At 34.7% G+C, this 27,208-nt stretch overlaps 1 protein-coding gene and 1 long non-coding RNA gene across 14 annotated transcripts; one reads left to right on the plus strand and one right to left on the minus strand.

The window, feature by feature from the left end:
• Positions 1–272: 272 nt before the first annotated feature.
• On the plus strand, positions 273–26,739 carry LOC129315699 (prolyl 4-hydroxylase 1-like). 13 transcript variants are annotated; one of them, XM_054959651.1, is made up of 11 exons: positions 273–291; positions 1,788–1,835; positions 2,832–2,900; positions 4,046–4,098; positions 4,727–4,792; positions 5,346–5,420; positions 24,447–24,521; positions 25,017–25,087; positions 25,175–25,229; positions 25,456–25,545; positions 26,324–26,739. In XM_054959651.1, exons 1-11 carry the CDS (start codon positions 288–290, stop codon positions 26,381–26,383), a joined length of 666 nt encoding a protein of 221 aa, XP_054815626.1. In that variant the 5' UTR covers positions 273–287; the 3' UTR covers positions 26,384–26,739. The 13 variants fall into 13 exon arrangements, 12 of the variants coding, with proteins under 12 accessions (XP_054815626.1, XP_054815627.1, XP_054815624.1 ...); XM_054959652.1 differs by having other exon boundaries at positions 2,838–2,900; XM_054959649.1 differs by lacking the exon at positions 273–291 and adding an exon at positions 421–484.
• On the minus strand, positions 7,392–9,938 carry LOC129315700 (uncharacterized). Its single transcript, XR_008594565.1, has 4 exons — positions 8,146–9,938; positions 7,908–8,075; positions 7,579–7,834; positions 7,392–7,491 (listed from the first exon to the last, which is right to left on the minus strand). It is a non-coding gene; the product is annotated as an uncharacterized LOC129315700 (long non-coding RNA).
• Positions 26,740–27,208: the final 469 nt, after the last annotated feature.

Here is a 27,208-nt window from a genome sequence, read left to right on the forward strand (position 1 = left end):
CATTTTGGTTATTTGATACTGCAGCATAGTTTTAGAATTATTTGGTCTTTTTGGTTAAATAAAATCTTCCAGAGGTTTTTCAATATGATTTTCCCTAAAAAAATTAGCATAATTTTTAAATAAAAAAAACTATAGAAGGAAAGAAAAAACATCAAGGGGCAGCGAGGCACAAAATCTGTTGGCGTTCGACAGGATTCAATATTGGTATTTGTATGAGATCGGACTGAAAGCGAATCAAAGTGTGAAAAGGACAGGAAGAAGACATTCAACTTGACTCAACGCAAGCAATGGGTAATAAAAGCCATTTCTTCATGTTCTCAAAGGACATGCTATGTGTGCCATTGAATGAGTGTCTTCGTTTCTTTCACTCCTCTTTTAATTTTTTTTTTTCTCTGTCTCTTGCTTGGCAAGTAGTTCACAGTTCCTACCACCATGAAGTTCATCCTTGGGCTTCTCACATTTGTTACCGTCATCCTAGTCATTGGTACTGGAATAACGAAAAGAAATTATACGTCCATATGACTTTGGTTTTTTTTTTTTTCTTTCTTTTTTTGTGACTTGCAAGTGATATTCAAGCTGAATATAATGTTTTCTCAGAAAACGCGAAATAGTACATTTTGTTTTGTTTGTTTTGTCTGTTTATTAGAAGTTAGGATTTCATGATAGCTTCACAACATTCGGTTTAGTTTTGAACAGTAGTTTATCAGTTTCTTGTTCTCCTGTGGTATTGAAAATAAAAGGAGACCTAAAAATAAAAAAAAAAAAAAAGAGGAAAGAAACAAAAAGTGGGCCCCACTTGATGGACCCACACCCAATTCCTCCAAAGTAAATTTAAGTGGTAGCGTTGTGTTTGTTCAAGTTGAACCAAGATACCAGTTTTACTTTCCTTTCCATGGACGTGCTACCTTTGCCATTAATTCAGTGTCTTTGTTTCTTTCATTCATCTTTGATTTTTCATTTTCTCTCTTTTTGTTTCTACACTGGCAAGTAGTTCATGGTTCATTCCAAAAAGTTCATCGTCGGCCCTCTTTCATTTGTCTCCATCGGCTTGATCATCGGTGATGAAATGAGGGAGAAATTTTATGGTCACATGAATTTGGCTTGTTTGGTGTGACTTTTGCATGTGATTTTCAAGTTGAATATCGTGTTATTTTCTTAGCAAACAAGAAATGGTAAATTTTGTTTTAAGTGTTTTGTTTTTGCATTGCAAGTTCGAGATGGTGTTAATGAATTCATGATATCTTCTTAGCATTCAGTTTATTTTGAAGGGTAATTTCTCAGTTTTGGTTCTTCTACGGTATTGTTCACAGGGATTGGTGAACTTCCCGAGAGAAAAACACAATGTATTGGGAAAAAAAAGAGAAAGAAATAAGAAGCGGTCCCACTTGATGGGCCCACAACCCTGTTCTTCCATATTAAATTTTTCCTGATTATTATGTTATCCACTTACCAATTTGAACAAAAATATGAAAGAGGCGAAGTTTAAAGTCCAGATACATCCAAGTTGATGAAACATCTAGAACTGGTGACTTTGTGCTTTTAGAAATTCTTCTGTTTGGCCTTCCTAATAAATTTATCAGCTTCCCAAAAACAGTGCGCAAAATCCCAACTTTTGTCTGTATTTTTTCTTTTCTCTACCGCAGAATTGTATCTTCTACTTTGATGTAGAGCTAATAATAGAACTAGAATGATGATATAAAAATTATTGGGTCACTGCTTAGCAATTTCAAGAAAGCTGGGCGTAATGCGATCATATGAACTGATTGTTTTCTGTTTTGGAATTACAGGTTCTTTCTCTCAATTGGCAATGTTACGACAGTTGGAAAACTCTCACGGTAAACATGTTCTATCATATTCTGTCACATTAGGGCATAAGAATTTTGCAGATGTTGAAATTATTCTAGTTTGTTACGTATATAATGTAGACTTTCCAATGTTACATTATTGTTTGGCACCATGTGGTTATAACTATCAAAATTTTTGTCCTACCCTGTTTGTTTAAGTTGAACTAAGAGACTTGTTTTATTTACATTTTTCCTAGTGTCTGATTTCTTATTATTGTTTTGAATGATTTTGTTTATTCTTATAGAAAATGAGCCTGTCTAAGGTTTATGTTATAATGATTTCTGGTTTGAAACTTTTAGTTATCTTAAATAAGATTAGATCAAGTAATACGATGACCTGTTGGGGATAGACACAAGAGATGCAATGTCGGAAAGATTTATAGTAGATGTTTTGTTTAAATAAAACAAGAAACAATCTTGACAAGAAAATGCTTCCAAGGATTTTTAAACACCGTTATTCCAGTGCCAAGTTATCTTAAAAGTCACATTGGGTTATGACGATGAATAATTAGAGTAGTCCTTAAAGTGGAGCTGAAGTTGTAGCAGTCGCTTGAGGGCATTTTTAGCTCGATCCTAATGGAGGCTGATGCCTTTACAAATGTGTTAATGATTGTGTTAGTATGTCCTCAGCAATGAGGGGAGTTTAGAGAGTGGGAACCCATATTTAGGAGGCCTTTTGGGCTTTTTATAGGTGAATTTGGAGGTGGCCTTAAGGTAACTTCTAGTAGTAAGAATGTGATAGGGGGGGAGACACGCAGTGACTTTTGGCTAGATCTAGTGGATTTGATATAAAGCCATAGCATATGTGAAGGTTCTTATTTCTACTATACACTCTAGCCCCTTGAAATTTACATGACTATAAGAAGGTAATGATGATAATTTTATTAATTTTTGATGTAAATGTAAATTGGGATTTAAAATTTAGTTGTTTGGTGTCTAGTAGTATTTTATCTTTATCATCCTTATAGCCTAACTGTTTCATTTTAGGCACAGGCACAGGGCCTCCAAGATTTAGAAGACCGCATCAGATGGACAGTTTCCTTCAATTGCCCAGAGGTTAGGGTCTTAGATGTATGAAGCTTCTAATTGTTTCCTTACATGATTTCTTGTTTTATTTTGATGGGAAATGTTGCTATCTGTCAGAGTTTTAGTTTCATACTCTTAATTCTTTATGGGCAGACCAACTAGGTTTTGATGCACAAAGAAAGAAATAAATCTAGTGGTGCATAAGTAACTCTCGCATAGCATTAATTTACCAAGACAATGAATCATTGGCTTGAAAGAACTTTGCAATATGTTTGTAAATTCTTGGCCAAAAAGTTCCCATTTGAAATCAATGACAATAGCTGCCAAAAAATTCATTTTCTATGACCCATGGAGTAGACAAGAAAATATTTTTTCCTTAAAAGAAAGACTTGTGGGAGAAACACTAATGGTAGCCATTTGAAACTTTTATTTGTTATTGCTAAAGATATTGCTACTTCCTCCCAAACCAGAGAAAAATATGTAACTAATAGATTTTAGTGTTTACAAAGGAAAAGAACATTCAGAAAACAATCAAATTCTTGCTTTACGCCTCATCTTCCTATCACTTCATAATAAAATCCCTACCAGTGGACCAACTGTCTCACATGCACCTCACAACCCATGTGAACTAGTTTGCACTGTTATTTCCCTTTTCCCGCCAGCTTATCCAAAACTATCACATTTTAAGTCCCTCTTCCATCCTTCATCTCTCTTTCATTTTTATGGAATAAGTTAAGGTCCCTCAAAGACACATTCAGTTTATCAGTTTTAATTTTGAAAATCACAAGCTTGGGAGCACAGTAATCTTCAAAAACTGTTTTTCTCTTTGTTATGCCCAAAATCCATGAACTTGATGACTGGGAAAAGGTCTAAGTTTGCTGGAGGCACTCACTGCACAACAAAGTGACTAAATAATGTATTTATTTGCCATGCCAAGAGTAATGAGCTTCTTATTATAGTGTTACAATTACAATATGTCTAAATGCTAGATGCTCTAAGAGGTGCTAGCACTTACCATGCCCTACCTTTAATTTTCCCCCCCCTAGCCATTGCGCTACTATTCATATGACATGATTTTTCTTGATATAAATATATGTAGCTTGTATGCAGTCCTTCTCTTATTAGAACTCTTTCTTTTTCATTTTTCTTAATTTACATTTTCTAATTATTTTCAGCTTTACCATTATGGGAAAATGACAAGGAAGCAGAAACCTTACGTCTTGGACATGTATGTAGATTTCTCTTTTATTTCCACTAAACTTTTATTATCCGGAAGTTATCCAGTCTCTCTAAAAGAGTTGTCAACCTCAGATAAAGTAAAAGGCCATTGCAAGTGCTGAAAGTATACTAGGAAACTAGACACTAGGAAGAGAATATTGTTTTTATTCCTTAATCATCATTTGAACATAAATTGATAGGTTGTCATATTCAAAATGGTAATTATATATTTTTCGGTTGGATAATTCAGATTTGTTTAAGAATGTCAATCCTATATTCTCTTTGTCAACAATTTATTATGTCAAGATTTTACTATTTTCGAGATTTTTTTCTCTTAGTTTCTATGTTTATCTCCATCCAAACGAAGGGTTAGGCTAGTATATGGTCAAAATATGATGATGCCTTTTGTGTTGATGCATGGATTCAATGCATATGAGATCCGTTTTATTATCTTTTTGCTTTTTAATGAAATATGACTATGTGTCTCTATTTATTCTAGTTCTTAATTAACTCATACACTCCCTCTCAAACTTGTTTGTTTGTTTAAGTCATTTCTCATAGTTGTAAGAGTAGAGTTGATTTGCTTGATGAAATCTTTGATTTTGATTGTTCTTCTGGGCTTCTAATTGTGGTTGTAGATCAAACCTGAAGTTCTTAGCTGGTCTCCACGAATCATTTTACTGCACAACTTCCTAAGCATGGAGGTATGCCTTTTTCCTGATTGCCAAATTTTCTGTATTAACACAGTGGATTTGGACTCATTTTATAGAACAGAGGATCAAGATTATGGCCTTGTTTGTTTGTTTGCTTGTTTTTGTTTTTTTTTTGGCCTTTACCTGCACGTCTGTGCATGTTTTTTGCTGTGGCTAGCTGACTCAGTCCATTTTAAATTAGTTCAGGAAAATGATGTCACGTTACAAGTGTCACCATATTGCACTTTCTCAATTTTTCTATATATACTATAATTTCTCTTGACACGTATAATTTTGGCAAATCATTTTCTGGTACTACTCAAATGGTGCTGCTAAATGTAAATTGTGAAGTAGTATAGGGTGTTTTTATTATTTTGCTGGGAAATCCCCATATAAGGTCTTCATATGATGTGAGGCAAGAAAAAATCATGACTACTAGAACAAAAACATTAATGCTAATCTTTTTTAACAAATGTAGCTTTCGAATAAAGTTGTTGATCATAACAACTTTGCAATTGAAGGCCATTTACATATTAATTGGAATTAAGCTATTTTTCCTTTACAGGAATGTGAGTATCTTATGGCTATAGGGCACCCTTACCTTCACGATTCAATTGTGGGTGATCCAAAAACAGGAAAGGTACATTAGTATTTTATTTTTATTGGTTTTCATTTTCTAGACCATCCAAAATATGAACTTGGAGGCCTATAATTGCTTTGGTGGTTTTTTTTGATAATTTATTCATTAGATGTGATAAATGAGGTTAGCTTTACATTTTTTATGGTTAAACTAGGAAGCTATAGCGTGAGGCATGTTTGCTATGTTTCGTTGGGAAGTACTCCAAGAGACCATAGGACACTATGATTTGTAAGTCAAATGCCACTTGGAAAAGTCACACTAACAATTGAACTAGGGTTTCCTCTCCTACTGTGTCCTATCTCTTACAACGTTTGAAGTTTGAAATAAAAGTGCGGTAACCATTTGCTTTATAATATGAATCATTGGTGGAATTAGGCTAAAAAAGTATTGTAGATATAGAGTTAAAATCGATAATCATTATGACAAATATGTACAAATTTACACTCCATCCAGTGTTGCATCTGGAATATAATTAGGTTACACCTCATTTTCACAATCCTAGCTGGTGTCCACGGCTATTGTAACATGACCCAAAGAGATAATGTTTTTTTATAAATGGGGTAGCTGGTGTAATTTGTCATTGAATATTCTTGCATGTATCTCCAACTATAAACATCATAATATCTAGAAATACCACAGACAGAACAACAAAAGATCTTACCTTCCTTACATCTTAAGACAACCTTGATGATGATTGTTGAATCGAAAGCTCATCTCATCTTTGGGCAGTAAATAATAAAACCCTAGGTTGTATATGGCTGTCAATCCCTATTATCATGGGTCAATAAAACATTTTATTATAATTTATTTTCCTGATTTTTAGCTAATTGTAATTGAGGATCTGGTGGTGTGATATATACACACCATCATCATCCTTATAATCCCTTTTTGTATTTTTGATCTAGTAACAAATAAAGGAGTATCACTCTAATGTTTTTCATGGTATCAGAGCTTAAGATAATATGTTTCAAAGAACTATGAATTTCAATGCCTTCAATGCCTTTCATTGAGGTGTGGAGGACTTTGGTATGAACTCACATGAAGAGAACTCATAGAATAAGATAGATCTAGTCCACAGCACCACAAGCAATGTACTACCTCACTCCATCTTAGGGCACAAGTTGAATGGAGATAATTATCTTCACTAGTCATAGAGCATCCTCTTATTTGTTTGAGGGAGAGGAATGAAGAAGTATCTAACCGGTGAAGCAACTCAACCAGTAATCAATGATCCAAAATATGAAACATGGTATCAAGAAAATTCCATGGTTATGTCATGGCTTATCAACTCCATGAGCTTTGGAATAAGTGAAGAGTATCTTCTCACTAAGATTGCAAAAGAAATATGGGATTCATCCAGAGACACTTATTCTGCCATTGAACACATAGCAACTTTGCTCCAATTAAAAGGGAAACTATTATAGAACTGTTGTTGTTTTAGGGGATGTTGAAAGTATGGGACCTTTAACAATGGGTGGACAACTACTATTAAAAATAAACTTTCAACAACAGTTCTAAAGCCCGCTATTAAAAGTTTCGTGTTGATTTAATTTTTGAAAAAAAGGAGAGTTTTAACTCACTTTTAACAGCAATTAAAGTTGTAACCACTGTTAAAGGTTTTTTTTTTAAGTTAGTTTTGTTTCTACTTATTTTTTCAATTTGTACAAATAAAAATGTTCTATATAATTTATCGTTAGCCAGCCAATTCCAATACATATAACTAATCAAAATTTCAATATAAAATTTTATAGAAATTACACAAAACTCAAACGGTTTATACAATTTCTTAAAAAACTATCTAAGCCTCACATAATATTTGCAAAATATTGTGCCCAACGTGTGAGGATTCATCAACCTCTTTTTCAAAAAATAGATTCGCAGTATCAGATATCTAAATTAAAGTATAAAATTGTACTTAAAACATTAACTAATTCAAATAACAATAAAATTAGCTTTTAAAAAATATAATTATCTCATTTGAAAATTTAGTCATTCCCAATGTGATGATGTTGAGCATGTGCCTCATCACATATACGCCACACAAACTAGTCTTCTGTGATTGCTTACAACTCTATATAAAAACATATATATAAGCAATCGAGAATTAGCAATAAATATTGATAATTGAATAAGTTAATAAAGTGTTAGTTTAACTTACCTTTGGCTTAATCCACATAAAACCCTTTAGTTCATGTGCGTGCTTTTTCAGGCCCATTGCTTGATATGTTTTCATTGCCCAATGATGAACATCACGAGATTTGTAGTTAATACATCCATAAAAATTGATAGTTTTTGTACAAGTACACTTACGAGTCCATTGCCTTCTTTTGTCCTTGTTTGGTTTGTAATGGAAGGAGCATAAGAAAAGGACTATATTATTCTTCAATGAAAGAACAATTAGTTGACAGTAGTCCCTACAAAATAGGGTGAGTTATTAGATAAAATTCACATTTAGCAAAAAACTATCAATTGTAAATTGGTCCTTACGAGTGCACATATGGAGCCATGAAAACATCAGTTTTGAATTCACATATTCATTATTGGAGGTACCGGGATCTGATTTGTAAAGTGTTCCCTTTCTTCATCACATGATGAGGGCAAAGAAATTCAAAATTATCACCTTTGCCCAATGTAATGCACAAACGATGGAGGTACCTATGATAATACAATCATATTAGTTGACCAAACTTGATAAGTTAATTATATTCAAATAAAACATACTTACAACATAAATATCTCAGTTGACCCTGTGGTAAGCTGACTTTTCGAGAGGAACCGATTCAACTCTTCTCGTTCAATTATTATCAGATTCTCCATACCTACAATATCCTTTCCCTTTGCAAAAATTGTTACTTGGAATGATTTATCGTAAGCTAATAAAATTATTTATTGGAGAGGAGTTAACTGTGGTGGCTACGTTTGCAACGAGGGTTGTGGAAATTTCAGCAGGGGATCATTTAGTAAGGAAAGTTGAAAAGATAAGATATAGTTAATTAAAAAATAATATAAGAAAGAATTATGTAATAAAATGTATGAAATGTTTATGATAAGGATGATCTCGTTTAAGAAATCTTCAATGTCCAAAGTAGATTGTCTTCTTTCCATGTTGAAGTTGATGGTAGCATGTGCTTTTTTCACAAAGTGAACATACTTTATGATCCTTGACACTATACTCAAACAAATTCCCATAAGCAGGAAAGTCATTTATAGTGCAAAAGATCATAGCATGTAACTTAAAATTCTTCTTCCAATTTGCGTCAAACACATCCATACCTACCTCTCACAATTCTTTCAAGTCTTCAATCAAAGGTCTTAGACAAATATCACTGTCATTTTCAAGTTGTTTTGATCCTGAAATCAACATGGATAGCATCTTGTACATTTGTTTCATGCATAATCGAGGTCACAAGTTATAAATCACTAAAAGAACAGGCCATATGCTACGTATACTACTCAAGCTACCATAAGGATTCATTCCATTAGTAGAAAGTCCAAGTCTCAGTTCCTTGGCTCATTGCCAAATTCAGAAAATAATCGATCAATTTTTTTCCACTTAGAAGAATCATCTGGATGTTGAAATTTTCCATCAGATATCTTCTTATTTGCATGCCATCTCAAGTTCTTTGCATCATTAGTATTCACAAACAAACGTTTGAACCTTGGTATAATCGAAATATACCACAACACCTTTGCAGGATTCCCCTTCTCTTTGTATTGTGGTGCCTCGCATCTTGAACACTTCTCCTCACCTTCTTGATCTTTTTTGTACAGCACACAATCTTTAAGACATGCGTGTACCTTTTTGAAATTCATACTTATTGGGCACAAGATCTTCTTAGCATCATAGTTACGATTTGGTAGTACATTTTCTTTTGGAAACATTATTTGAAGTAACTCTAACAACTATGTAAAACTCTAGTCACTTCACCCAGCTCTTGCCTTCAAGGAAATCAATTTTAACACCACAGACAATAGACTAAAATTAGTACACCTTAGGTACAAAGGCTTATTTGCATTAGTGCATAAGTTATTTTATACATGTGCTTGTTCAAAAGCCTCTTTACCAACATTACAAATCATGTCCTCTAGTCAATATTCATCCATATCTACTTCATCATCAAGATTGTGATCAACTTTCACATATTGAAATGTACCACTATAATTTTCCAATCATTCATCATGCCAAATCCATACTATATAATTCTTGCAAATGCCATCGCAAATCAAATGTTCTCTCAACACTTAGTCTCTTTTCATTCAAGCAATTTACGCAAGGACAATAGAACCTCCTACTATTGTTAACAATATTTTTCTTAACAAATTTCAAAAACTCTCACCCCATTATCATACTCAACACTTGTTGGTTTAGCATTCATCTAACTATAATTCATGTCACTACCTAAAGGCGAATAAAACTAATGTTTATGTTATCATCTTCAAACTATTTTAAAAATATAAATTCCTAATTAATCTAAGATTTTAAGTAATTTAGGGAAAAGTAGAATAAATTTAAAAAAATTTTGGTAGTCTCCCCTTAAAGTTAGACCTTCAAAAACTTTTAAAATAATTTACGAGAGAAAATTTATGATTTTTCATGAAACAAATAATCACATGCAATAACCTAAGGCCTTATAAAGCTACTAGTAGCTCTACCAGGAACAATTAATATCAATAACAACTTTTACAAGCAATTAGACTTCTAACAAATTTTGGCATAATTTCCCCTAAAAATTAGACTTCCAACAAATTTTACAAACAAAAAATAAAAGTTTTGTACCACCACTTCTTCAAACAACAAAAACTTAATCACACATGCATTAATCTAAGGCATTAAGCAGTCACTAACAACACTCCAAACAAACAATTATGGTAAAAAAAAATAATTAAAAGTACACAAATAAAATTAAAGAGTAAATTAAATTGAAATAAATTAAACAAAAATTAAAATTTAAACTCAAATGAAACACTAATTAATATATATAAATTAAAAATTAAAAAAAAAATAGTACCTTTGCCAAGCTAAGGAAGAGCAATCGCGAGTAGGAGGAGGGAGGAGTTGGGGGGCCAAGAAAGGTGGGGGCTGGGGGGTCGAGAGGGTCTAGGCAAGGTTAGAGGGGTGCAAAGAGGGGTAGGGGAGGAGGGGGAGGGGAGGGGTGGTGGCAGAGTTTAGGAAGGGGGTTGAGAATGGTGGGGCGAGATTGGGGAGGGGAGGGGAGTGGATCACCGAGAAGGGTAGGGCGAGGACTTTGGTGGGTGCCGATCGAGAGGTGTGGGTTGGAGGAGTTGGGGGAGTTGAGGGGGCAGCGAGAATATGTGAAATGGGGAAGGAGGAGTGTTGATAGTGATGAAGAGATAGAGTGGGAGTTTTTTTTTTTCCCTAATTATTTGACACAATCAATAGCAGGTGTCAGCTTATCTGCTGATGAAAGTCAACTTTCAACAACTTTCAATAGTTGAAGAGTTGGCACCCACTGTTGAAAGTTGTATAATTAAAAAAAAATAAAAATAAATACTTTCAACAGTGGGTGCCAGCTCACCCACTGTTAAAAGTCTTTATAATTATTTTTTTAAAACCTTTTAACATCGGGTTAATTTATGCCCACTGTTAAAAGTATTTTCTACAGCAGTTATTTTCAACCTAATATTGAAAATCCTATCTATATTACAAAAATGTCACCGCCTTATTTTCAACAGCAGGTACCTTTGAACCAATGTTAAAAGTCCCCTATAAAATACAAATTTTATACTAGTGGGATAATAAAAGATCCCAAGTAGGAGGATTTGAAGGTAGTAGTTTACTACTCAACACTGTAGAAAATCTAGTAACAAATTGACTTGTATGATACCTGAGAATGGGCACGTCCAAGTGATCAAGCTTTATATAAGGAGCTTGTAGATCGGGAACGGACTTATGAGTTTTTACTCAACCTACATCCAAAGTTTGAAGAACTTAGATGATGAATCATGGCAATCAAACCTCTCCCAATGTTGCGTGAGGCATCGAACATTGTTAAATTTGAAAAAAGTAGTAGATTTCTAACTCAGGGAGTCACTATTCATGTCTATGAACCATCAGCTCCTGCTTATGGTAGAGGTTGAAGACAATTAAAGGGGAGGTGTGACCACTGTAACAACAGTGTACATACTTGAGACACATGTTAGAAATTAAAATCCATGGAAAACCCACTAATAGCAATAGAAATAAGTCAAGATCTAATCATCGGGGCTATTTTGTAAAAAATAAGTAGCAAACCAAATCTGATCCTGGAAAGTTGAGTGCAGTAGAACTCGAAAGCCTTAGAAATATCCTTGAAAAATATAGCCTGAGCAATCCAATGCTAGGACGCACTTGTGCTAGGAGCAATCCAATGGGTAATCTTTCCCAAACAAGTAAAGATGTTCAAGTCCTTAAGACTATGAGTATAAAACTAGATTATTGGATTGTGGATTCACGTGCTACTGACCATATGACTGATAATTTAGCTTTATTCAATGAAATACAACTATGTAGTGGGAATAATGTAAAGGTGGCTGTGGGGAAACACACTAACATCATTGGTATTGGTACTACTCATACCACAGACAAGATCACCTTGATTGATGTAAAATATGCATCAAATTTGAAATTTGACTTATTAATTGTACCCCAACTAAGAAAGGCCCTAAAATGTAGCGTTAATATGTTTGTTACTGGGTGTATTTTTTAGGAATTGTACCTGGGAAAAATAACTGACAATGCTATATTATTTCAATTGCAACAAGTCAGTGGCCAAGAAAGTTTTTTCATTAAGCACTTCTCTAAAGATTGCATGTTGATGCATTATACACTAGGACATCCTAGCTTTCATTACATGTAGAAAATGTTCCCAAATGTTATGAATAAAAAGGATATGTCTTTCCACTGTGATGTGTATCAATTAGCAAAACATACTAGAAACACTTTTCTCCCTCAGCCTTACAAATCCTTTCAACCCTTCTCATTAATTCATACTGATATATGGAGGCCATCAAACACTCCAGTCTTATCTAGTACCCATTGGTTTGTTACCTTCCTTTGTGACCACACATGGCTAACATAGGTATTTGTTATAGAAAGAAAATATGATTTGTTTGAAATTTTAAAAAATTATCATCAAATGATAAAAAATAAGGGAAAATCACTAGGAAAGACCTCCTTTGGAGGCAAATTGTGCTAAGGGACCAAGATAAATTGAAGGATCAAGTATTTACATGAATGAATCAAAATGTCCCTATGCCTATAACCTTGCATCCCAAGCCTATATATACCCTTTAGCCCCAAGTTTGTCATCTAGCACCTTAAACCACAAGTCTTTAAGCTTTCACCCAAAGCCTATCACCTTATACCTTGCAACTCAAGCCTATGCCCTTGTACCCTAAGCCTATAAGTGTACACCCTAAGCCTATATCCATGCACCCAAAGCTTATATTTTGCACCCTAAGCCTATTCACTTGCAAATTGGAGCTAATGATTTGTACCTTGAAGCTAATGCACTCATGTCAATTTTCATGATATGTGCATTGCATTTCATGAAATAACATGTGACAGGAAGATTTGTTGTCCTTTAAGTGATTACATTTTTAGAATATGTCAATCATTTATCATGGAAAAAGCTTATAGGTTTGGGATGCAAGGGTATAAGCTTTAGGTGCAAGAGTATAAACTTGAGGTGTAAGGTTTTGGGCTTTCATAGGCTCGAGGTGTAAGGGTATAGGCTTGGGGTGCAAAGGTGTAATCTTTAGGGGCAAGGTAATAGGCTTGGGGTGCAGGTATATAGGCTTGAGGTATAAAGGTACAGGCTTAAAGTGCACGGTGCAATATGATTGGCTTTAGGTGTAAGCTTATAGGTTTGGGGTGCAATAATATAGGCTTTAGGTGTAAGGTTATAAGGCTTGGTATGTAAGGCTATAAGCTTTGGGTGCAAGGCTATAGTTAGAGGAAATTTCGGTCCATTCACTCAAACACTTGGTCCTTCAATTTGTCTTTATCCCTCAGCACAACTTCTCTCCCATGGAGGTCTTTTTTGACAATGCTCCCAAAACTCAATTCCAAGCATTGATAAAAATTCTTCAAAGTGATAATGGGAGAGAGTACCTTAGTTCTCAATTTACTATTTGAATGTGATGCGTAAGATAGGAAGAATAGAGAAGAATAGAGAGAGAGGAGAGAGAAGGGACGAGAGGATTTATGAATAGTACTCAGGACTTATTATTTCAAAAACATATGGATGAATTACATAGAGTTTGTATTTATAGGTCTCTCTAGGATAGGCTAACGGTTTAGTGGTAACTAATCGTAACTGAATGAATTATCCTCTAATTATCTATTTACACATCAATACCCCCCTTCAAGAACCCTTGACCTTAAGGGTTAGAAATAACAAAACTAGGGTGCTGTTTCTGTAATTGAAACAAAGAAATCCAGCTAGCCTCTTCATTTAGAAGGTTCTTCCATTTCACAAGAACTTCCATGATAATCATGCCTTTTCTTCTACCCCTCTGTTCGTTCAATATTTCCTCTGGAATTAAATCTAAAGGAGATTTTGGCCAATCAACAGGGGGATGCCACTGCTTTGCTGAAGGATCAGGGCATGATTTGAGCAATGAGACATGAAAAGTGGAGTAAACCCTTGATTCTGGAGGTAATTCCAGTTTATATGCTACTGGCCCTATCTTTTTACAGATTCTATAGGGCCCAAAATATCTTGGGGCTAATTTCTGAGAGCTTCTCGAGGCTACAGAAATCTGATGATAAGGCTGTAAGTTCAGAAATACCCATTGTCCTACCTCAAACTCTATCACTTCTGTGCAAATCTGCTTTCTGCTTCATTCTATTCACAGCCCTATTGAGATGATATTTTACCATTGCTAGAGTCTCTTCTCTTGCTGAAAAAGTTCTGTCAACAGCTTCTACTACCACATCTCTAGGCAAATATGGAATATGCATGGGATGAACCTATCCATACAACAGTTCATAAGCAGTAGTTTTTATGGAAGTGTGATAGGATGTGTTATACCACTACTTTGCTAAAGAAAGCCATTTGTGCCACTCCTTAGGTCTTTCTCAGGACATACACCTTAGATAATTTTCCAAACAACGATTAAGTACCTCTGACTGTCCATCCGTTTGTGGGTGATATGAGGAGGTAAGTTTCTGTTCCACTCCTAAAACCTTCAAAAATTCCCTCCAAAAATTACTGATAAAGAGGGGATCTCTATCACTAATAATTTCAATCGGTGACCCATGCAATTTGTACACATGGTCTAAAAATTGTTGTGGCAATGTAGATGCTGTGAAAGGATGAGATAAAGACAGAAAGTGTGCATATTTACTAAAACGATCAATGACTACCCAAATCATATCTTTCCCATTTGATTTGGGCAACCCTTCTATAAAATCCATGGTCACACTCTCCCAAACTCGATTGAGAATAGGTAAAGGCTGTAGTAGCCTGGGATAAGCCATTGATTCAGCCTTACATCTTGCACATGTATCATAGTGCCTTACAAATTCCTTAATGTCATCAAATAATTTTTGCCACCAAAACAACCTTTTGACTTTTTGATAAGTAGCTTATACCCCTGAATGTCCTCCTTGTGGACTTGCATGAAGCCATTCTAGTATTTTCTACATTACGCTAGGAATATTCCCCACCACTAATCTGCCATTCCTTCTTAAATGCTGACCATCCCAAGAATAATTACCTTCTACACCTCCCTTTTGTTGCAAATGAGCTTTTAGAGCCCTCAAATCAACATCCTCATCCCAACTTTTTTTGGATTTCTAGAAAAAGGAATTCTGAACAGGTCTGCAGAGATACTTGGAAATATTCACCTTTTGGCATCCTTGAAAGAGCATCAACTGCATTATTGTCGTTGCCCCTTCTATAATGGATCTCATAATCATATCCCATAAGTTTGGTCACCCAATACATTTGAAATGCAGTTTTAAGCTTCTCATCTAACAAGTATTTAAGACTTTGCTGATCAGTTCTAATAATAAACTGCCTTCCTTCCAGATATTGATGCCAATGTTCCATAGCTTGTACTACCCCTAACAATTTCTTCTCATAGATAGAGAGATTCAGATGTCTAGGAGCCAAAGCCTTGCTGAAAAAGGCAATAGGTTGACCATTTTGCATCAGAACAGTGCCAATACCCGAGCTACAAGCATCAGTTTCAACCACAAACACTTGCGAAAAATCTGGAAGAGCAAGAACAGGGGCTGCCACCAGTGTTTCTTTCAACCTTTTCAATGTAGCAGCAGCCAATTCTGACCACTGGAAGTTATTCTTCTTAAGCAGTTCAGTTAGGGGTTTAGTTAAAGAACCATAGCCCTTAATAAACCTCTTATAATAACCAGCAAGTCCCAAAAATGATCTTAGTTGTTTTACTGTGGTTGGTTCAAGCCAATCCATGACTGCTTTGATCTTCTTGGGATCTGTTGAGACAACTCCTCCACTTATAATGTGTCCCAAATATTCTACTTGGGTTGCAGCAAAAGTACACTTGCTTTCCTTCACAAAAAAACAATTTTTCCTTAGAATTTCCAGAACCACCTGCAAGTGTCGTGTGTGAGATTCTAAACAAGGACTATAAATCAAAATATCATCAAAGAAAACTAAGACAAATTTTCATAAATACTCCTTGAATATACTATTCATGGCCTCCTGAAAAGTTGCGGGTGCATTAGTGAGCCCAAAAGGCATCACTAACCATACATAGTGACCTGAATGAGTACGAAAGGCTGTTTTATAGATATCTGCAGGCTCCATTTGAATCTGATGATAACCCGCTCTTAGATCCAGCTTAGTGAACCATTTAGCAGCCCTTAATTCATCCAAAAGCTCTTCCACCAGCGGAATAGGGTATTTATTCTTGACCGTCCTCTTATTCAGCTCTCTATAATCAATGCACATGCGCCATGACCCATCCTTCTTTTTCACCAACACAATTGGTGAAGAAAATGGTGAGCTACTTTCTTGAATGATTTGAGATTGTAACAGCTCCTTCACTATATCTTCAATAGCATTCTTTTGAGCTGCTGGATATCGTAAGGTCTTAAATTGACTGGATTAGAACCTTCTTGCAGAATAATAGGATGGTTGTGGCCCTCTCTCAAAAGGGGAAGAGATTTGGGCTCCTTGAATACATCTGAAAATTCCATCAACACACCTTGTACCGATTTTTCAGAACCCTTCTCGCCCTACAATTGAAAGTAACACCGTTCTTCATCCTCCTTTTCCACTAGTTGCAGCATAAACATCTATCCTCCAGCATCTAATTCATTTTCAATCTTTTTAAAATCAACAATTTTACACCCTACAGATCCTTGAGACTACAATTTACATACTTTCCCATTATACCAGAAGCTCATGGACATTTTGTCATAATCCTAATGAGCCTGATGGATGGTTTTAAGCCAAGATAAACCTAAAACCATGTCATATGTTTGACTTCCATTATTTAAAAGTCCCCTGCGAACTCTTCACCCCGCATCTTCCACTTCACCCACTTTAAAATGCCATATACTTTCAATTTTCCACCCCCTGCCACTTCCACTTCTGCCACAGGGTTGAAATCACCCTTCCACCCAAGCTTCCTAGCCAAGTCACAGTCCATGTAGGCATGAGAAGCTCCATTTTCTATGAAAATTTGTACTTACCTTCGACCCACATATCCTGTAATTCTCATAGCCGAGGGTCCCACAGTTCCTTGTATTCCATGTAGTGAAATTTGCAAACATTCAGAGTGTTCTAGAATGTATTCAAATTTTTCTGGTGCTTCAACGTCTGGATTCATGTCTTCCTCAGCTCATTGAGCCCCTCCTCTTCCAATTCAATGAGTTGCAACTGCATTCTTTGAGTCTGAGAGCAGATATGATCTTTGGAAAAAGGTTACCGACAGTAAAAACATAAGTTTTTGGCCCGTAATTCCCTTACTTCTTTTGGGGTCAGCGTTCTTATGTTGCTAGCATTTATTCTTGAAGACCCAGCCCTTGGCATACAAAGAAACAGAGGCAAAAGAAGATGTCTTGGGTGCGAAAGAAAGAGAATTAAAGGACTGGACCATTTTACCCTTACTAAAAGAAGACCCAATACTACCAGATGGAGTCTTCGCCTCTCTCCACCTAGTCGCTCCCTTCGGTTTGCTTGGATAAGTATCCAAGACACCCCCTTGCAGCCTCAACTCTGAGTTTCGACCCCCCTGAAACAGATGCTGTTGCTCACCGCAAGTGCACGGATCGTAGCAAGTAATATAATGAAAGTAAAGTATCGTTCCTTCGAGGATTTATTCAAAAACAATGATCAAGTAAAAGACTAAATAAATTCGATCAAGTTGAGCTACACAAAGTTAGGTGAAAATGATTTTGTAAATGAAATTAACACTAGAAAATTAAGAAAGTGAGTGATTCACAAACTTCCAACACAAATTGAGACCTAGGATTATTTGTTCCCCTTACATTTCATAACACCAAAATTACCTCCTCTCATAAATGCTTTTAATAAAAATAAGTGCTAACCTAGAGTTCTAAAAATACTTAAACAAGCTCTCTCAAGTCATGAACAAGTGTTTAGTTAAATTAATTGCCCAATCTCTTGTTACAATTAATAAAACTCAATTTTAAACACCAACCCTAATGTGGCTATGCAAGGCTAGCAAGTATATCTCTATCTTACTAGCAAAACCATCCATTCAACATGCAAATATCAAGTTCTTGCACAATATTACCCAAGTTCTACACTTAACCTAGCCCTCTCAAGCATCAATTAAGTGAACCCAACATCTAAATGGTGGCCAATCATGTAGAAGCATTAAGGAAAGAGTAGAATAAACATATATATATCATTAATCATAAAAAGAGAGGAGAAATATAGTGTTAATCCATACAAGGGTATCAAATAATCCTAGAACAAAGGGTTTAGCTACTCATAATCATCCATAAGTTACAACTATACAAAATAAGTGGACCCATTTCAGATTACAAGAGAGGAAAGGGAAGAGGAATAGAAAAACCGAAGAAAATGAGCTCCAAATGTCTTTAAAGCTTTAATCTCTTGATCCCAACTCTTTCAGTGCCCAAACCCTAGCACAACCAAGCTCCAAAAGTGTCTAAAAGTCTGAAGAATGCGTTCTGGGTCGAGCTCTCAGCTTATATGTATCCTACCCAACTAATTTCTGATAAATGAAACGCAGTGTTTTTCTGACAGCGGCGAAAGTCGTGAACGAAGTCACGACTTTGGGACGACTTTGGCAGTTTTGCACTGTTTTTACAGCTAACGAAAATCATTTATTTTGCTCTTGATTTCTTCATCCAAAAGCCTTCCAGAAACATCCACAAAGCTCTAAAAATGCTTTTAATTAAAACTTCAATCAAAATAACATGAAATTAGGCTAAAAATATCAAATTAAAGCCAAGAACACAAGCCGAAAACAAAATGCACATTTTCCTAATTTGGGCAATAAAAACATATACAATTGAACCAAAATGGATTAGAATCTAAGAAAAATGTGATGAAATAACATGAACTTCTAGATGTTAACAGATGCTGTCTCGAATCTATGCCACGCATCTTTGTCTGTGCTTTTTGGCAATTTACCTTATGAGTACGTGCTATGTTTCTCGCTTCTCTTAACGTTCTTAGCTTGAACATCCGTACTTGAGCTGCAAATTCTTCCTCCAAGCCCGCTGTATATGTTTGAATGAGATACTCTTCTGAAAGTCTGATCTTGAAGGCTATGGCGTCAAACTCATCATCGAATTCTTCAAGGGAACTAGTTTGTTGAAGCTTCATGAGATTTTCCATGGGAGCCTCATAGGTGGGTCCGAACCTCTGCTTCAATTCTTCCACATATTCTTCCCACATCCATCGGCCCCTTTCATCTGATGTCGTAAGTCCTTGATGCTATTGCCACGCCTTCTCATCAAGGTGCAGACTTGCCATAAGCACCTTCCAGTCTTCAGGTGTGTTATCTATTTGAAAATAGAACTCACACTTCAAGATCCATCCCAAGATATCACTTCTTCGGAATTTGGGAAACTTCATTTTTGTAAAACACGTGCGAGGCTAATACTCCTAGTTTTTGGGTCTGGGTCATCCTCTGCGCTGGTTATGACTGGCCCTTCCCTCATCGGATGTATCAGTACGATCGTGTACTATCTGAGCAACCTGGTTAGTGAGAGCTTGGATGTCACTTGGGAGATTAACCAATCTGGCAAAGGCGTCTTCCAGTGCATGAAGTCGGTCTTCACTGTTGTCTGCCATGGTAGGTTGCAATCTCTGTACTCTTGTTTTAGGCATACAGGCCGAGAACCGCCAACTCTAATACCACTGATGTGTAGGATAGGAAGAATAGAGAAGAATAGAGAGAGAGGAGAGAGAAGGGATGAGAGGATTTCTGAATAGTACTCAGGACTTATTATTTCAAAAACATACGGATGAATTACATAGAGTTTGTTTTTATAGGTCTCCCTAGGATAGGCTAACGGGCTAACGGTAACTAACTGTAATTGAATGAATTATCCTCTAATTATCTATTTACACATTAGAATGACAATGGTATAATTCACCAAACTAATTGTGTTAATACCCCTCAACAAAATGGGATAGCAGAGGGAAGAAAATAGACAACTACTTTAAATAGTGAGAAACTTTTTAATAACTAATAATATAACAAAGACTTTCTACGGTGAAGCTATTATAACTATTGCTTTTCTTTCAAATAGACTACCTTTCAACACCCGATACAAGTGTTGTCTAAATTCTATCTTGGTCATCAACTTGTTTCTTCTACATCACAAAAGGTGTTTGGGTATGCTGCTAATGTTCAAAAGGGGTACAAGTGTTGTTCTCCTACTCTTAGAAAAATGTTGTATCTGTGGATGTTACTTTCAATGTAAATATCTCTTTTTACCCCAAAAATTCAATCCAGGGGGAGAAATAAGGGGAATTGAATTTTTTACCTGATGATACAAATCAAAGTACAAACAATATACTCATATCATCTCCTATTTCATTTATACTTGGCCAACCTGAACTTGAACATGTTTTTGTCTCTATACCTAAACCAGAAACAGCACCTAAAATAGAACTAGAACCTCTTGAACAAGAAACAACACCTGAACCTCAACTCAGTGATGAGATCTTTGAAGAAGTGGGGGACACAAATCAAGATTTTGAAGAAGAAGTGCCAAAGGACATGCAACGAGTGGTGGGACCCTTGAATTTCTGAGGCAGAACCAAGAATTTGAACCTTGTCCCATTCCCAATGACTTGAGTTGGCCAATTACCATTCGGAAAGGGGTACGTACCTATAAAAAGCATCCCATAAGTAACTTTGTATCATATAGCCATCTTTCTTTTGAATACAAAGGATTTCCTACAAGTATTTCTGATGAAAAAATTCTAGCATTATATGAAGAAGTCATATTAGACCCAAGGTGGAAAGAAGCAATAAATGAAGAACTTAGAGAACTTGAGAAAAATCAGACTTGGAAGGTTACTAGACTACCTCATGGGAAATCTACTGTTGGCTACAAATGGATTTTCATAAAATAACAAACCCGTAGTATAAACAAGTACAAGGCAAGATTGGTAGCTTGAGGTTTCACACAAATATGTGGGATTGACTATGAAGTGACATTTGCTCTAGTAGCCAAATTGAATACCATTAAGGTAATAATTTCTATTACTACAAATCTAGATTGGCCTCTAAATCAATTAAATGTAAAGAATGCCTTTCATGATGGGGATTTGGAGGAAGAACTATTATTAAATGTCCCTCAAGTAGTAAGAATTTGGATCCAATTGTGTCTCTAGACTCTACGTGTCACTCTGTGGACTTAAACAATCCCATTAAGCTTAGTTTGATATATTTACTCATAAACTAGGACTTGTGCAAGGGCTAGGCAGATCATGCATTATCCGTGAAACATGCTGGAAATAAAATGACAGTATTGATTGTGTATGTAGATGATATAGTCTTGATAGGAAATAAGCTTGAAGACATTCAGAAAATGATGCAAGCACTTGCTCAAGAGTTTGAAGTGAAAGATTTGGGGAGAATGAGATATTTCCTTGGTTTGGAAGTGGCAAGGGCTAAAAGAGGTGTTTTGCTGCCTCAATGAAAATACATCCTAGACCTACTAAAAGAAAAAACGGATGCTTGGTGCAAAACCAGCTGCTACTCTAATGGAAGATGGGTTGAAACTTGTGATTAAGGAAGATGGCATGCCAATAAACAAGGAATGATATCAGACAGAAGTTACCCAGTTGGTGTGATAAATTTTCAAGCAATCCTCAAGAAGAACACGTGGAAGCAGTGTATCAAATTCTAAGTCACATAAAAATGAATCCAAGAAGGGGAATATTCTTCAAGAAGGATAGATTAAGGGGTATTGAAATCTACATGGATGCTGATCATGGAAAAGATTTGGAAAATAGAAGGTCCACTAGAGGCTACTTTACTTTCTTATGGGGTAATTTGATTACTTGGAGAAGCAAAAAAAAAATAATAATAATAATTGTTCCTCAAAGTAGTACTAAAGCTAAAGCCAGAGCATTTGCTCATAGAGTGTGTGAAGGAATATGGTTAATGAGGTTACTTAAAGAATTGAAGGATGGTTATCAACTTCCAACTCAATTGTGGTGCGATAGTATGTTTGCTTTGCAAATGGTTAATAATCATGTCCATTACGATAGAACAAAGCACATGGAGATAGATGAAGATTTAATAATAGAGAAAATTGAAGATATTACTAAGATGAGTTGCATCAACATCACTACTCAAGTTGCTGACCTTCACACAAAAGCCTATTGGAAGAACTAGATTTGATGAGCTAACAAGCAAGCTAGGAATGCTTGACATAAATTAGTTAGCTTGAAGGGGAGTATTGAATAGAAGGCTCAGCCCATATATTTAGGCCCATTCACTAATAATACCCTAGGTTGTGTATAGCTATCAATCCCTATTATCATAGGATCAATAAAACATTTTTATTATAATTTATTTTCTTGATTTATAGCTCATTGTAATTGAGGATCCGGTGGCTTGATTTATGCGCACCATCATCCTTATAATACCTACTATATTTTCAATCTAGTAATAAGAAAACAAAGTATCGCTCCAATATCCTTAATGACTTTTGAGAGAATATCAGGAAAGTATGAGAAAAGGGAGCGAAAATATGGGAAAATGCTGTGAAGCAGTTATTATATCCTTTCTACAGTAGTCTTCTCTAGCTAGTCAACTTCTCTATATTGTGTAAGATTGAGGGCACAGTGAAAACACTAAAATCAAAATCAATAAACCCTAATCACAAATGCGAGCTGATCGAATTAGTTTATGTCAAGGTGGATTAAAAAAAATACCTTTTAGATGTCGAATTTTCGAGCTTCCTTCAAGTGTTTAGACCTTAAGAGCTGACGATGTAGATTGGCTCTATCGATTGATATTCACACGAACAGCTTTCAATACGAAAAGCTTGCTAGCGCTACCAACATCTTTCCATCAGCTTGGTTGGGCATTATTTCTTTTTCTTTTTCTCTAGAGTTTTTCTGTGGCTCTCAAGAATTTTGCCATCGAGAAGTTTTTCTCTCACTTAGGAAGCTCGTCCTTCTCTATGTTATATAGATTAGGGTTTTATGTCTTCCCTTATGAATTTTCGAAAATAATCATAATTATTTTGAAAATCACATCTTGAGCCAGCGAAAATAAAATTTAATTTATCTCATAAATTAAATTTATAATATATTATATATCTTATTTGAATTTATCTTATAAATTCAAGTTATAGAATCGATATGATATCCTCTCATATTATGTTAGTCATTAAATTTAATCTATCATATAAGACTAACACAATATAATATAATATATATATATATATGATCTGATATACATACACAAATATATATATAATATTATATTTTGAATTTTATGTTTCAAAAACATAAATATATATATTTATCAGACAAATATTCAAATGCATATATATACATATAATTTGTTCATCCTGGATAAAGCATTACATTTATTGAATCTAGACATAATTCTAATTCAATAAACTTAGTTATTATAGCTCGAGTTAGGCTGTTCTTCTGTGTGACCCTATAGGTCCATATGAAGTTGGTAGTAGGCCAATAAAGCTACTAGCCTATAAATCACAAGTAGTCTTTAACAAGACATTGCGACTACTTAATTCATATAGAGATCGATGATCCAATATAACCTATCATATAATCGTATTACATCCCTTTTGTCATGCGATAGTTTGGTCAAGTGTGAGATATGGAATTGTCATTCTCCTTTTCCTGATCATTACTTTTTCGATCTCTGAGCAAAGTGACTATAGCAATGGAAAAACTCTTTCCATTGTAGTATAGCTATATATTTTTTCAGTCTTACTCATTGAGGGGACCGGTGATATTTCTCAATTAATGTGAGAGACAAATTTTATTTTGATCACTCATATTCCTTTTCATGAATATCACTAATTTTATCTTGATCACTTATATTCCTTTATGATCACCCAGTTAAAAGTAATTTTTAACTAAGTCCAAGTTCAATGGTCACTATATAGGAATTCATGATAATCTCACATCAAAAGACTTAGTGACATGGTTACATGTGAGATAAGCTTATGACTTATATCATACAGCTTTCTCATAGCAGGTTGGTCCAGCATCTTGTACCCTTTCAAGTGCTTATGGCTTTGATTTATACCTTTATAATTAATCAAAGTCATATTAGTCTTGCTTCATCTATGATCTCTTCATAGAGTGATATTTAAGACAATCATTATAGTTTGTTTAAAGATACAGTTATCATAGTGAACATGCAATTAATATGATAATAAAAGAGAAATTCATTAAATAATAATGTTCATATTATAATAATTGGTCCTAGGGCACAATTTTCAACATATTGTTTGTGTTCTTCGATTAAGAGTCATAGTTTGTAGCCTTCCAAATAGCCTCTCATATGATTTTCCTTCATCTTTAGTAGATTTTCAAGAGCAATGTCAGGACAAGCTCTGGTATGTTCTTGAGTTTGGAAGATAGAAAATACCCAATGGTGCAGGTATGTTTTCTCTTATTGTCATTTGTTTGGAAAATATTTTATAGTTTTATGATCTTCTTCAAATTTAATATCATATTTTTACATATCTTTAGGTTGTCATATTCAAAATGGCTTCTTGCTTTCATCCCAAAAATATTAAAGTCATATTATTGTTAACATTAATTGCTAAATTCCTATAACAAGGCATAAACACAAAAGACCTTACTGCACCCCCATCCCCACTGCTTAAAAAAAATACTACTACACACCTGCAATCTAAACTCTATTTGTTATCTTGACATTCCTTTCTTCTTGTGCAGTTTTTTGTTAATTATTTGTGTTCTCATTATTACAGAATAAATTTTAGTTTCCTTTAAAATCATTAGTTTGTTTTGTTTTGTGCTTAGGCTTGAGTTGTATCTTTGTTGATTGATTTGTCCATCAGTGGAAAACATTTTATTTTTAGTGAGGATTAATGGATCATTTTGGTAAAACATGTTCAACTCGCACATCCAGGCAATCGAAAAGCAAATTTCAATCTATGCTCAAGTACCAATCGAAAATGGAGAGAATATGCAAATTTTGAGGTAGGATATGAATTTAATTCCTCCATTCTTTTCAAACAAAAAGGAATGGTTTTCCTTGGACCAAGGCTAACGCCTACAAATTCATAGGTATGAGAAGAATCAGTATTATGCAACCCATACTGACTATTTTTTTGGTAAATTGGTAAGTGCTCAAACCTGATAGGAAAATGAAGGAAGAATGGCACTCTATTATGAAAAGATAGAGTAAGGATCTCACTCTACAATCTCTTAATAGCCAAATATTTTAGGAGAATCTTCAAAAGGAATAAAACTAAATTTTATTTCTGAACGACTAGCTTCTATGTTGCTAGCCTATTTAGCTGGAATAAAAAATTGTGGCTTTTTGTGCTTTTTTTTTCCCGCAACAGTACAACTTCAAAGGTGATGGGCAGCGAATAGCAACAATGCTTATGTATCTGGGTGATAATGTTGAAGGCGGTGAAACGTATTTCCCAATGGTAAACGTTTTTCTTTCTGAAGTCTTTCATTTAGATTATTTTATATGTCATTATCAAATGATTAGTTATGAAGCGAATGTGTAGATTGTCTATAAAGTGTCGCAAATATAGCTTCCTTTCTATCTGAGATAAAGAGTCATATTTGATTTTCTTTGAGACTTGAGTCATCTTTTGCCAGTGCTTCTAAACTCCATAACCATGTAGTTTCAATAAATACAAGTATTGAACTCCTTTGATAGTTTTACAATCTTCTTAGTGGCCGTTTCTAGCTGATAAAATCATTTTCACAAATGTTTGGTTGATTGCTTAAATCTATGTTTATAGATAACATAAAATCTACATGAATCTGCACTATTCATAAGCTATGATTGTTCGGCTCACCTTAAATTCCATGCAAATTATGGACCCATAATCTAGTTCTTACTTAAACATATTTGAACAAAGGGAATTCATGTGAATGTAGTTCTTAACATACATACGGCTATTTTAAACCTATCCTACTCCAGAGTCTCAAAGAACTAATTATGGATTCAGCATTTACATTTTTATCTCTTTTTAGTTCAAATCAATTATGCTAACAGATGCATTTGTTTTTTTTTTTATAAAAAAAGTTATTGCTGCTGTTGTTGTTATTATTTTATGTATATTCTACCTTTTACTTGAAACGATGACCTGGTAAGATGACTGCTATAGTATGCCGGCATTAACTAAAATTTTTATTGGAATCTCTTGTAAGAGGATCCTCTGGTTGTTATTAATATGCATAAATGTATTGCAGGGTGGTTCGGGTGACTGCAACTACAACAACAACAACAACAACAAGCCTTTATCCCACTAGGTAGGGTCGGCTACATGGATTGCGAGACGCCATTGTGCTCTATCATTTATTAAGCTTTTAGAAATATTATTAACTAAGAGATCACGTTCAACAACTTCCAAGAGTGTTCTCTTAGGCCTTCCTTTACCTCTCTTAATCGGACTCAAAGGGTTCGGGTGACTGCAACTGTGGTGGTAAAATTCTCAAAGGGCTCTCTATGAAACCTATAAAAGGAAATGCAGTACTTTTCTGGTGTATGGTTAGTATCCATATTTGCTTTGTTAGATAAAAGAAACTAGGCATATTTTTCCTTGAAATTATTAGAAATGAGTTACACTTTCTATGCTTAGAAATAATGTGATTTGCTATATATTTTACTCCCTTTTGTTTTATTATAAGGATATTTGTCATAGTTCTTAGTATAAAATATTTTTTCTCCTCCCCCCACCCTAAGAAAAAAAAATTAAACTTTTTTTCAAATTTCCTTTGCTTTGATATTCCTTAACCAATTAAACAATCTCATAATTAATCAAATAACCTCTTATAATTGATGAACTTCATTGACGGTAATTTCGATCGTTTAAAAGCAATAGCTAATTTAAATTGAATTCCTTTATTCATGAAAAAGTTGTTAATAGACACTTATAGTAAGAAGCAGATGGATTATTATATAAATTGATCATACAATGAAATAAGAGTAGCTGGGGAAACATGAACATTAATATGGACACTAAATTCAATAGTAATAGACATGGTCGCAGCATTTATGTGGTTCGAAGGATGCATCTAGTTATCCTATTTGTGCTATTACTTCCTTTTTTGGTGGTTTTGTTTTTTATTTTTGAA

The sequence above is a fragment of the Prosopis cineraria genome, unplaced genomic scaffold, assembly GCF_029017545.1.
Source record: "Prosopis cineraria cultivar Desert tree isolate PC_DT_omini unplaced genomic scaffold, ASM2901754v1 PC7, whole genome shotgun sequence".
NCBI classification, from domain to species: Eukaryota; Viridiplantae; Streptophyta; class Magnoliopsida; order Fabales; family Fabaceae; genus Prosopis; species Prosopis cineraria.

What these genes read in the sequence shown, in the direction of transcription:
- LOC129315699 (XM_054959647.1), top strand. Translation starts at nt 995, where the DNA reads ATGGTTCATTCCAAAAAGTTCATCGTCGGCCCTCTTTCATTTGTCTCC. An exon ending in ACAACTTCCTAAGCATGGAG is followed by an intron (nt 4,793 to 5,345) that starts GTATGCCTTTTT and finishes TTTCCTTTACAG; the next exon opens with GAATGTGAGTATCTTATGGC. An exon ending in GTGAAACGTATTTCCCAATG is followed by an intron (nt 25,546 to 26,323) that starts GTAAACGTTTTT and finishes AATGTATTGCAG; the next exon opens with GGTGGTTCGGGTGACTGCAA.